This window comes from Erpetoichthys calabaricus, chromosome 8, assembly GCF_900747795.2.
Source record: "Erpetoichthys calabaricus chromosome 8, fErpCal1.3, whole genome shotgun sequence".
In the NCBI taxonomy this organism is placed as follows: Eukaryota; Metazoa; Chordata; class Cladistia; order Polypteriformes; family Polypteridae; genus Erpetoichthys; species Erpetoichthys calabaricus.
In genome coordinates this window covers 151,437,899-151,451,308 of record NC_041401.2, presented here as the reverse complement: position 1 = coordinate 151,451,308, position 13,410 = coordinate 151,437,899, and the positions used below count along the sequence as shown (strand labels likewise).

The window sequence follows — 13,410 nt, the reverse complement described above, 5'->3', positions numbered from 1 at the left end:
AAGCAATTTTTTGTCTTAACGTCTTGTAAAGCACTTTCATCTACATACCTTGTGTGAAAACATGCTACAGATGTAAATGTTGTTATTGTTTGACAACATCAGCCCAGCGGTTTTACAGTCTTTTTACCACCCATGTTAGTAAGCATCCTGAAGTGGATGAGCTACTGCTACAGTTTATTAAGGAGGCTGTAATGGATTGAAAAAAGCAAAGTTCTAATCCTTGCTCCGAGCATGTAAAGATCTCCAGCTTGTTTCAAGATAGGAGTGAGAAGTTAGAGGCTTTCAAGAATGTGAACCAGTGTGCTTTGAATCTGACTATTCAGCATGGAGAATCCTTCACATGCATCTTATTGCTTTGTGTATGAGCCCCTATTCAGTGTCTATATAGCACACATTTAGTGAAATCTCGCTGAGCTTTCTCAGAATGAGATACATGGAGCCAATGGCACATTATGCAGTAAGTAGATTTTATAGATTAATAGGTTTATATGGTCATTACTATCACATAATTAGTGAGTAAAATTACCTTACCTAGAAATTTCTGTCTTCCTTATCTTAAAATCTCAGAGCACATCTACCATTGACAGAATATACTAACATGAGACGATACAGTGAGAGTTTCAATCAAAGAGGATTAGAAGATGAAATGTGGTTCAGAAATCAAGCCTAAGTCATAACCAAACGTCAAGTGTTTAAACACTAACTAAAATTAAAAGACCTAAGTGCCAAAAGTTACTCAACAAGAAAAAAGATTTTACCTCATGGATCATGTACCAACAATATTTTATCCAAATTTCAGATACTCTAGGAACACAAGTGTCAGCATTTACACCATCACTTTAGATGATGTTACACATTGTGTATTCCCAAATGGTTCAGTGATAGATCTCCATAGCAATGGCTGATGCAAATGCTCAGAAGTGGTGTCACCCATAACAAAGCAAATAATGGAATCACACAGTAAAAGAGTAAATGTTTTCCACTTTTTCAAATTGTCAAAAAATAAAAAACATGTTATTTTTGGATTTCTTGATGTGGAAAATTCCTGAATAGATGAATACAATATGTTAATGGAATCACAAAAGAGCACAAAAAATAAAATACCAATTCATAACACAAACAAACATAACAGTGAAATATATATTAGGAATATTAGGATGTATTTCTCTTAAAGCCTGCTCACACACATTTGTACTATATCTACAAATTATTCAAACTTCAAAATAATATGAACATCCCCAAGAAAAAAACATAAAGGGGTCTAATGAGTATGTGACCACTTTGCTCTAAAATCCAGCTGGGGTCAGAGGAGTTATTCAAACACACATTGCCTCAATTTTATATATTTATTATACAGTGAGGGCAAAAGAGAAACCACTGCCAGTACATAATATGATAGTATAGCCTGGCAGGGAAGGAATTAATGAGGACAGCAATAAGACTCAAACTTTTTCAATTTTTTTCATCAATTCTCTTAGTTAACCAGATGATGCCAGCTCACTGTACTATAAAAATATAAAAAAGAAGGTGACAGGATCTGTTATATCCAGTTTCTCACCTTCAGCTGCATAAAATGCTCTAAATCCAGTGAATCGCTTCTCATTGGAGTAGTCAGATCTAAACACAACGGTCATGCTGTTGGCTGCAGAGTAGAGCGGCTCATTTCTGGGGACTTCTTCGATATCGATGCCGCTTTGGCCACAGAACCTGGCAGTCTCATTAGTTCCTGAAAGAATCTTAAAGTGCACTTTAAATGAAAGCAGTGTTCTTAAATAGCAAAAATGAATATGCAGACATGTGTTGCAGTATATGGAGACAATGTCTGCTTGTAAGTGTAAAATCCAGGAGGTCATAATGCATTCTAGAGCAAAAACACTAAGATTCTACACTTGATTTACCAATACTTGGTATATTTCAATTCTTTGTGATTTATTGTACAGATTTAACCTTGTAATTATACAAGTAAATTCAGAATATAATTCAAGAATTACTGTAGCCCCATAATCTTAGGGCAAGTCAGGATAGACTGCAATGTGCTTGGCATAGGAGTAAAAATTTGACAGCTGTTTTTAATCAAGGATTCTGGTTGATGAAGAGCCGTCGTGATGAACTGATGGAAGTGCAGAAAGCCTGGGTATGGAAAGAAAGAGCCTACCAAACTATTGCAGATCTAGGAATGGAGATAAGGATTGATGAAAGAAAGGCAAAAACAAGTGAAAAGAGTCTGTCAGTGTTTATACTAATACAGTGAGCATACTGGATTTACAGACAAATCATATCACCAGGCAGCAGAGGCCATGGAACACTGACAGCATGACAGCTAAAAGGAGTAATGCTAAGAATGTTTGTACTACAGAGGAGTCAACTGGAGAGGGCAAGAAGAAAGGCAGAGGGTGCAGACTAGCAGCCACACAAGCCAGAGATTACCTGCACATAGTCGTATTCACAAAAATGGGAGGGCTCCAGATCAAAATGGGTGAAGTACAGCCGGATCCTATGGCCAGGTGGAACTAAAATATCCCATGTACGTTTGATGTTATTTGGGTATGGGTTTGGAAACCCAGGAGAAGCAAAATCCCCATAGAGTCCTTTCAGGTCAATACAATGGTTCATATGGATGATAGAAAACAGAACCATAAATGCTCTGTTAAAAAGAAAAATAAAAGATTAACACTTCATGGTGGTATATGTGCAGTAATGCTGGTCTATATGTCAAACCCCAAAATTTAAGGTAATTTTGACAATAAATAATTAAAGATTTGATATGAAATCAAGATGTGTAATCTCAGCTAAGGTTCATTATTCAAATTTTCAGTTTCATAGCCTTGGGTGTTTATGTCACACTGTAAAAGAAAATTAGGTTATGCTAAAAACTGGCCTGAAAAGAAAAGGAGTAAGAAGGTAGAGGAGTCAACCAAATGGTGGAGAGGATCCTTGAAAATACAAATGAAAATTAAGTATTGTGCAACTTACTACAACTCAAACTGAATTTGATTGAAATATTAAAAACAGCCAATAAAAGAAGCTGAGGCAGGACTGTTTCTTGACTACATCCATCTATCCTTTTTCTAAACAGATTATTTAGTTCAGGATTGAAGGAAAAAAACATAAAATTTGTAAAATATTACCTGACAAATTAAAAAAGGGGAAGTTTCTGTGGAATCACAAATGAGCATACAAAAATATATACAAGGGTAATATGACAGCTGGCGTGGGTTTCCTCCGGGTACTCCGGTTTTCTCCCACAGTCCAAAGACATGCACGTTAGGTGCATTGCCGATCCTAAATTGTCCCTAGTGTGTGCTTGGTGAGTGTGTGGGTGTGTGTGTGTGTGTCCTGCGGTGGGTTGGCACCCTGCCCAGGATTGTTTCCTGCCTTGTGCCCTGTGTTGGCTGGGATTGGCTCCAGCGGACCCCCGTGACCCTGTGTTCGGATTCAGCGGGTTGGAAAATGGATGGATGGATGGATGATTATGACAGCTGTGCCAAATAAAATACATATATTTTAAAATCAGCAGAATGAATTAATTTTCACAGACCTCCACAAATAAAAATGAGAGAGAAAAAAGAAGAACAAAAGGATGATGAAGAAAATAAGCTAACAAATACAGTATATACAGTATTTGTTCAGTTTCCAAATCCCCTTTTTGAAAAAAGAAATGTGATTCTTGGTTAGCATCAGATTCAAGGTTGATACCAAACATGCATGATGTGACACAATCACTCGTGCGCTCAGCCACACTCAGTCTAATCAGTAAATTTTTAGAATGACCAATAAACCTATCCATTATCTTCAGGAAATGGCAAGAAAAACTTGAGTACCTGAAGACCTCCAGCTCCAGTTACAAATTCTAAACTAGTGACTCTCAAGTTTAGTCCTGTTGGCTCCCTGTGGCTGCTGTTTTTGTTCTAGGCAGATGGACAAGTATCTCAAAGAATTATATATATGGCACCTTTCCTGGCCAGAATAAATAAGAAAGGACAGGGAAGAACTGTTGCTGTTGACTGTTTATTTCCCCTGGATGCTAAATGGCAGCAACCTTGGATATCAGTACCCAGTAAGAAAGGAGTAGGACATGCTGGGAAATGTAGTCCAGAAGAGCAGCCCTGCTGGGGTCTGTGGTGCTGCCAGGGAGTGCTGTAGGGAGTTACACTCCCTACTATTTGTTACTTCCGGATGACCTGGAATTGCTTCCTACAGACAAAGCCCTAATAATAATAATAATAATAATAATAATAATAATAATAATAATAATAATAATAATAATACATTTTATTTATATAGTGCCTTTCCCATGCTTAAGGCACCCTGGCACCAGAAGTGCTCCCAGGTCCTCAATAAAAGGGACTGCACTCCCTTGTCCAAGCGAGTCGGTGCTTGGAGGAAGGTGAGCAACAATGAACTGGAGGAGGGCAGTGCAGTGGAGGGAGAGGAGAGGTGAACTGGAGGAGGGAAAACTTGTGCTTTTGTTACTTTTGAGAGGTAGCCTATCTTATATACAAACGTCTACGAGTGGAAGTGTGTGTGTCTGTCCGGCCCGGAAGTGAGAGGTGGAGTTGTGCTAAGGGCTCCACCTCTGAGGATACGCAAGCGAGGCCAGCACGTCTGCAAAGCAAACAATCCAAAGAGACAGTCACTCGCTTATGCGCAAGTATAGAAGCGTGGCGAGCACATCAGCAAAACAAAACCTCCTAGGAGAGAGATGCCCAGAGTACTTCCTTTCAATCACCTGATATCTCTACATTTCAATTTTTTTTCTGACAATTTCAATAGTTTCTAGGACCGCATACTTTTTACAGCACGGGCATACACAGCTAGTTGTGTATAATAAACATGCTTTGATTTGAACTCAGGACTGTATTGTGTCTTTGTGTTTGGAGTATGGGGCTCACTGGTGCCCCATTCTATCACTATATATATATATATATATATATATATATATTAGGGTGACCAAGCGTCCTCTTTTGCCCGGACATGTCCACTTTTTACGTCCTGTCCGGGGCATCCTGGTGGGTTTTATAAATTCACGAAAATGTCCGGTTTTTCATAGGACCATTACGCGTGTACGTAAATTGACTGGCGTTTTGCACACAATACTAGGGTACTACTTTTTTGCGCGACGTAATTACCGGGAGGCTGCCTTGTGGGCAGGTCTTCGCCGCACGCGCAAACACACAGACACAGACAGGGAGCAGTGCAGACAGGGATCAGAGCAGAGAGCGGAGCAGTATAGCAGGGAAAATGCCGAAGCGTAAGTGCAGCTTCACCGATGAACTGCAAAGAAAATTTCCCACATACCGTCCCGGTCGGGACAAGTGGGAGGCGGAGTGCACCGTGTGCAAAGCCGGTACATATGTTTCGGTATCCAATAAAGGTGCTGGGGATCTGAAAGCCCACATGGACACCGAGAAACATAAAAAAGCTGTGCGAGGTGAGACTAGTTCATCTGCAAAGTTGACAAGAGTTTTTTGTCAGACCAGGAAAAACAGAGGATGATGTAAATGCAGCAGAAGGTGCAATGGCTTTTCATACAGTGAAACATCACAACAGTTACAGGTCCATGGATTGCACCAGTACTTTGCTTAAAAAGGCATTTCCTGACTCTGACATTGCAAAAAAGTTTAGTAGTGCTCGCACCAAGACCGAAGCCATCGTCAATGGTGCTATAGCCCCCCACTCTGTTGAAATCACTCATGAAGCACTCAAAGAAATCCAGTACTGTGGTGAATCCACAGATGGGAGTAACCACGGAGCAGTGAAAATATTCCCAGTCATAATCCAGTATTTTGACTGGAAGAAGGGTGGCGTGCAAACAAAATTGATTGAAGTTAAAGACACACCCAATGAGACAGCAGAAACCATTGCAAAATATCTCACAGAAACCCTGGCAAAAAACAATCTGTCGGAAAAATGCATTGCATTTACTGGAGACAATTGCAACACAAATTTTGGAGGAATCCGACGTGATGAAGCTGGAAAGAATGTGTTTGCAAATTTGAAGAGTTTGCTGCAAAACAAGACTCTGATCGGTGTGGGTTGCCCAGCACACATATTGAATAATTGTGCACACCATGGGGCAGGCACAATAGAAATTGACATTGAGAATATCATATTCAAAATCTACCAGTACTTTCACATTTACACTGTGCGCACTGAAAGCCTGAAGGAGTATTGTGATTTTGTTGAGATTGATTACAGAAGGATGCTCTCTCACAGCAAGACAAGGTGGCTGTCATTGCTCCCAAGCATTGAGAGGATGTTACAGATGTTTCCAGCTTTAAAGGCATATTTTCTGTCTCAGCAAAAGCCACCCATAGCACTCAAGAGTTTTTTTGAAAATGATTTTGCTGAAATCTACCTTTGGCACATGCACACACTCATGTCTGTGTTCCACACCCACATTCAAGAAATGGAACAGGAGAACATGTCCATTATGGAAGTGAAGAAGATATTAAACAATATACATACCATTCTTCTTCAACGCAAGAGCAACAACTTCATGTCCCTTAAAGTTAAGGGACTACTGGCACAGAAGCGCAAAGATGGACTTGACAATGGCTGTGACCAGTTCTGTACAGATGTGCATGGCATGTACAGTGCATGTCTGGAGTATCTGGAGAAGTGGATGACTCCCATGGAAGAGTTCTCAACATTCATGTGGATGGATCTGAGTGAGCCACCAAACTGGAATGATGTGGAGGCATGCATCAATTACCTTGGAGAGAAGGGGGTGGCAGTTGATGATGTTAAGTGTTTTGACTAGGTCACCAATCTGAGGAAATTCACAGAAACGTGCAACCATGATGAGGAGTGCAGTGGCCTGCAGGTACACCAGAAGTGGACCAAATATTTTGAAAAGGCAAAAAGCATTGCATGTTACTCAGAGCTACTGACAATTGCACAGTTTGTCTTTGCACTTCCCTCTCACAATGCAAATGTTGAGAGGTTTTTTTCACTAATGCAAAGCCAGTGGACCAAGGAGAGGAACCAGCTCTTCGTAGAGTCACTAAAGGGGATTCTACTAGTTCAGTACAACTTCAAAGACATGTCTTGCAAAGACTTTCATGCTTATTTGTTAAGCTATCGAAAACTGCTAGGAAAGATCAGCTCTACAGCAAAATATGGATGGGCTGACAAGGAGGATAAAGAAGAGAAGCAGGATGAAGAAGAAAACTAAAGATGAAAAGTCTAGATTCTTTTTGTTTAAGTTTTTTTGTCTTTGTGAGACTTCTGTTATTTATTTTATTACATTTAAGAGATATATTGTTGAAGCTGGAACAGAATAGTTCATATTTAGAACAATATTTAATTATTTATTTCAAGAGTCTAAGAGAGCTATTATTTTGTTATAAGTTTTTACAGATTTCATTTTATTTTATTACAGAGGTTAATTCTGCACCATTGAAGTATAATAAATAATGTTCATCAACCACCAAGAAGCTTGTCTGAATTCGTCTGGAGGCCGTGCCGATCGTCCTCTTTTTTGGAAATCAAAATATGGTCACCCTAATATATATATATATATATATATATATATATATATATATATATATATATATATATATATATATATATATATACATACATACATACTTACACTAGCTATGTAAGCCTGTTCTGTAAAAAGCCCGGGGTCTTAGAAACTAAAAAAAAAAAATTGAAATGTACATGTCAGGTAATTGAAAGGAACTACTCTGGGCGTCTCTCTCCTAGGAGGATTCATTTTGCCAACATGCTCACATTTCTTGTGCATTAGCAGCGGGAGGAAAAGTAAAGGGGATACCGTTTTACTGATGTTAGCGGCTAAGCGACTTTGTCTTTCTTCGGAGGTTTCGTTTTGCTGACGTGCTCGTCTCGCTTGTGTTATTAGTGGCTAAACGAGTTTTCTGTTTCCTTGGAGGCAGAGCCTTTACCCCGACCCCACCTCTCACTTCCGGGCTGGACTGACACACACACTTCCACTGTATATAAGTACTTCATTAATACCAATTAAAATTTCGAAATTCAGTTTTGAAATTTTTGAATTGACACTATAACATAACTGAGAGATAACAGCATAGTTAATTATGTCAGGAGTTCGATTAAAACAAGAATTAGTTTGATCAAAAACCTGCAGCTAACGTGGGCCTCATGACTGAACTTGAGATCCCCTGTTTAAAAACTGACACTTGGATTAGAACTGTGAAACCATGAAACAGCTGTGATGACCAGCAATAAATAAAGTATATTAAAAAAATTAAATCGATCTGCTCATAGTGATATTGTAGACATATCAAAAGGAGGAAAAAAGGTTAGCAGCCAAGCAACAAAAAGATGTGCAAAATAAAAAGGAGACTGATACACAACAACACGTATTCATTTCCTAACCATTTCCTAAACAGGGCACCGGGGACTGGTGATATTTCTGTAAGGTGCAGGACATCGTGGATTACATCCATCCTGAATCATACTGTATTTTTGAATGTTGAAAAAAAAATTCACGTACAAATGGTGATAACATGCAAACTACAGACGTGAAGGTCTCGGGCTGGGATATGAACCCAGGAGCAGTGTATTAGCAGTGTGTGAATGACACTGTAGTGACAACAGCAAAAAAAATGCCTGGAAATGCTTCTGCGCTGTTCCCGTAATACAAATGAGGCAATGATTCAGAATGCAAACAGGACCAAAATTAATAGACCAAAAATTATTTAAGAGTTAGAACACGAAAACCATATTGTCTTTCTGATAAAACCAGAAATACATTCCATATAGCGGCTTTTCATAATAACACATTACATTACTGGTCTTACGAGTAAATACTTTTTTCTTTTATTTTTGAGCACAATAAGATAAAGTATAATTGACTTGCCATTCCACAAATAGGCTAAACCAGTTAAAAATAGTACTTGTCGCTTTATTATTTCTTTCAAACATAATTACAAAGCAATATTATGCAACCTCGATGCTTTGTCAAAAATGACAGGAAAAAAAAAACCAAGTGAAATAATGATGTTCAGTGGAACACACTTCTATAGTCCTGGTATTTTAAAAGTGGTTATTCGATGTGAAGTCTGCCAGCACATCCACCACCTCTTCCTACTCCTTGGACTTTAGGGGTTGTAAGATGACGTATAAGGGGTCACATAATTAGCAGCACGCCATAACGAGGACAACACATATGCGAAAAATAGCGCTATATCGGCGGTGGGGACCTAAAGAGGCAGCAAAAAAAGAAAACACCGACAGCATCTGACACAGCAGGACGAGCGATGTCGAGATTAACGCTAGAAACACATCAAATCACGAAAACGGTTCTAATCTGCCAGTGTAAAACGCCAGAACAACTGGAAAAAAAACTTACTTCATCTTTTCCTTGTTTTCACAAAACGTTCCGGACAACGCAGACTGACGAGATGGGGGCGCAAAGCCAGACTTTCATTCGATTTTTGGTTATTCATTGCAAAGGGAAGGTCACTGAACCCGCTATTGATTTCTTCGGAATATATTTACCTGGCCTAACTACAGCTCATGTGGTTTAAATGGTAAATACTGTATATCTGTAACATTTTTTTTTTATAATCGGATCTATCTATTTACTCGATCTGTCTTATCATACAGTTTTTGAACAGAATTATGTAGTCACCTTCGACTTGCTTGTCCATTTCGAATTCCTCCTGTCTGATGTTTATCCTTTACAATTCGCCGTGAGCGCCAGTAGAATGGATTAAACGTAAAGTTGCGCCGGCGTAGCAGTTGAAAGACTTTTAAACTACGTGCAGTTCAGTTTTTGTCAGGTATTTAATTCTAAAGTATTCTTTAAAGGACAATGGTGAATTATCTAGAAGTTGGCGCCTGGTCTCACGTAATCTACTGGAGCCTCCTTCGTCAGGCTCGGCGGTGGGCATGTCAACATGTTGCATAGGGAATGGCCATTTAACTCCCCAAGGCTAACAGTTTAGTCTTTACTTCTGACGCACTGTCTAACCTCGAGTGAGCAGCATAAAAAACGACTCATAATCTTGTACATTACTTTCGGTGAAGGGTACTGATAAAAATACAAAGCTGGAGTAATAAAGGGCGATGCACATTTTAAATTCTGTTTTAACGTGTGTTACAGTTTAATCTAATAATATAATACGATATATTAGAAACCAGCCTAATCCAGACAGAAATACTTAAAATTATTTAACTGGTAATATTGTATATTAGGAATTATAGACATAAAATAAAAAATAACCAAGAATAAAAGCAAAAAACGAAACTGTGCATCAGGGGAAAAATAAGATGAAAACTGTTAGTTTATAGGCTTTGCAATTCTGGATTCTCTTGATCCCAAATAGGTTATGTACTACAAAAGTGTTGTTTTGCAAAGATATTGCCTGCTGCTTTTGGTATCAACTTAATTTGTGTTCTGTGGTTGTCTGGTGACAGCTTTTGAGGGAGAAACAAATTGCGTAGTTGCAATTAACTGAGAAGATCTGAACAAACGTTGTAGGTATATATTTAATTTTTATCAGGTTTAATTTAGTAAGTTTAGTACAGATGTTTTAACCTATAGGCAGAATGGAAGCTCAGAGTTGGATTTCTGTTTCCCGGGGTCTGCGTGTTCTCCCTTTGTATTTGTGGATTGATTGGTATTGGCGAGTTTCCTTAACTGCGTATGATAACCTACATTCTTAAAAATTAAGGTGCCAGAGTGGTTCTTCAGAATGATGCCATAGGAGAATTATTTTGGGTTGCCAAAAGACGCATCAACGTGAAAATTCTGGAAAAAAACTTTATTAATTTAGATCCGTAACAGGGTTCCTAAACAATCATGAATAGATGATAACATGATATACACCAATAGCTCATGAATTTAAAAGGACTTTCAGTGTATACATTAACACAGACTAAGTCAGAGTTTTCTTAATCTGTTACTGTCCTCCTGGGTTGCCTACCATAAATTAAACATTTTGTTTTATTACTACATATTAGGAAGTTTTTCAAAACACAAAGAACCAACTTCATATGCAAAAAACACTTTCCAGAATGAAATGGTTCTATGAGGAACCACACAACCCAGTAAAGAACCATATAGTGCCATTAGAGTACCATTATTTTTAAGAGTGTATTTTAACACTGAATACTGGAAATATGTCAGCAATAGTTCCCATTTAACAAAAAACGTTTAATCCTTTATGTTTTGTGAATTAAATAATGTGCATTCCCTTTTTCCATCCCAATCTCAGCCCCCTAAAGATTCAACCTACACTCTGTAAATGACTGCAAAATCATTCTGCACGTAGGGGACGTAACGACGTAGAATACCAGAAGTGTGAAGAAATGGTGAGGAAATAACGAAAGATAAACACTATCTCTAAAATGGTAATCTTTAAAATTGTTGCACCCTTGGTAAGTAGAACGAGGTACGCAATTGATTATATGTTGTTTCATTTATTCATTTATTCTTTGTAAAATGTTTAAAAATATATGTTTATATTCTTTGTTTATAGCTTCACGGTGCTTGTGACAGCATAACAACATTAATAAAGAATTAAGGTTTGAGACGTGAATAAAGATAAATGCACCAGTCTGAGACTCTCTGTGTGTCAATTCAATTAAATCAAGGACTGCTACAGTGAAAACATCTGAAATGTTCTTCACGTCTTGTGCTGCGTGATACCTCAAGACGAGCAGATGTCCAGCTGAAAACCTGCACTCAGGCAAGTTCAGGGTCTGACAGCACATCATATATGCGGATGCTACAGATACAGTGATAAATCCTTGTCTATAAGGGAGAGTGAAATTTGAACATCCTTATATATAAAGTACTTAAACCTACATGGGCTATATTATAATGATTTTATTGTAAAATTCTTAAACCCTTTAAATTAAAATTGTTCAGTAAATTGTATGGTTTTCTTTTGAAATATAAGTAAAAGTTTAACAAGTGCTATATTTTAATAATTATAAGTCAATGTTTAAAAGTTATTACTGTATATTGTAAGAATTTAAAAGTTAGGATAAAGAACTATAATTCCTGAGGTAAAAGTTTAACAATCAAAATGTTTAAGGCAAAGTAGAGAGATATAACTGTGAAGGTATGATAAAGTTCAATGCTATGTTATGAAATCATAACTTTGAGCTTGTACCTTTTTTGTTTAAGATTGAAAGCATTATTTAAGTATTCATAGTGTATTTGTCTATGACCTTCATTTTATTCAAATTTAGTAAAAGCCTTGGGGGTCCAAACGTTATAGGTGTCTGCTGTAAGTGGTGTCACTCAGGGCTGAGATTACTTACTGCTGTTTCACAGCCCACTGAAGACACAAAGAACACAATACTCAAGATAATTAAACAGCTGCCCAGGTTATAAAATGTTGTCCACTGCAGAAAATAGTGACAATCCAATAGAGACAGCACAAGTTAGATCCAGCTCTCGTGAAAGAAGCTTCACAGAGCAGGGCCAGGAACTGCATGATCAGGATGCCAAGGAACATGAGAAGGCATTCAATGAGACTTATGACTCCTGGAAGCAAATAGCAAATGAAATTAGGACAAAACTGTTCACAAGAAGATCTTAATAAAATATAAGAAGACGTTCAAACAAGATATGAAAGGGTGTGCCAACATTATGAGACTATTCGACGCAACCACACTTCTACTCCGGAAGTTGTTAAAAAAAATGGATATCTGTGTCAAACTGACTGCTGAAGTCTGTGAGCTTGTGAGTAAAAGACTTCATACTGTTGCAGAAGCCTATAATGACCGACTAGAGAAAGAAACAGTGAGAATGGCTCTGAATAAGAACGAGTATGGGTCTATCTTTGGATTTACAAAAACAGAAATAGTAATCTCAGGGTTATCACAAAGATCAGACAACTGCTCAAAAGCAAGCTCCAAAGTCTCTAGCCAAAGAGCAGATGCAGAAGCTCAATTTGCAGACAAATTAGACCAGGCCAAAGCTATGCAAAAAAACTTGTGCTCAGCAAGCAAGACTTCACAAACTAGAGAGTGAATGGAAGCTCAATGAGACATAAATGTTGGCAGAAATAAAGCAGAAAGAAGCAGAGATGCATCTAAAGCTGGAAGAGGAAAAGGCAAAGCTCCAGCAACTACACACAGACAGAGAAGTGAGAGTAGCCGCAGTCCAGGTAAGAGTTTACAACAATCTTGAAGGTGACCTGGAGAGTTATGAGGAACAAGATGAACACAGAACCTACTATGTGTGCCAAAACAATAAATCTAGAGTTCAGCTAAATCCAGAAGCTATACCTTTTCGACATCAATATTCTTCTCCTGAAATGTCAGCATCCCAAGAATCAGTTAGTTTTGCCCAAGCAATTACAAGTTCAAAGTTTATTGATTGGAAGACATCATTCATGGCATTTATTGATCGAAAGCCCATTCCAACTTGTGAGAATATGCTGTATTTGAACAGGTACC

The 13,410-nt window shown here is 38.1% G+C and overlaps 1 protein-coding gene and 1 long non-coding RNA gene across 3 annotated transcripts in view; one reads left to right on the top strand and one right to left on the bottom strand.

Annotated features, from left to right (window-relative positions):
* masp2 (MBL associated serine protease 2) overlaps window positions 1–9,463 on the bottom strand; it is a 63,837-nt gene extending 54,374 nt beyond the window's left edge. The window contains exons 1-3 of the mRNA XM_028807612.2: window positions 9,344–9,463; window positions 2,428–2,644; window positions 1,559–1,736 (exon numbers count right to left, since the gene is read on the bottom strand). Coding sequence (XP_028663445.1) covers window positions 1,559–1,736; window positions 2,428–2,644; window positions 9,344–9,348 — 400 coding nt within the window. The 5' untranslated portion in view covers window positions 9,349–9,463. The remainder of the gene's footprint in view (window positions 1–1,558; window positions 1,737–2,427; window positions 2,645–9,343) is intronic.
* On the top strand, window positions 9,395–11,816 carry LOC127528900 (uncharacterized). 2 transcript variants are annotated; one of them, XR_007935515.1, is made up of 3 exons: window positions 9,395–9,524; window positions 11,214–11,376; window positions 11,478–11,816. It is a non-coding gene; the product is annotated as an uncharacterized LOC127528900 (long non-coding RNA). The 2 variants fall into 2 exon arrangements; XR_007935514.1 differs by lacking the exon at window positions 9,395–9,524 and adding an exon at window positions 9,535–9,776.
* Window positions 11,817–13,410: the final 1,594 nt, after the last annotated feature.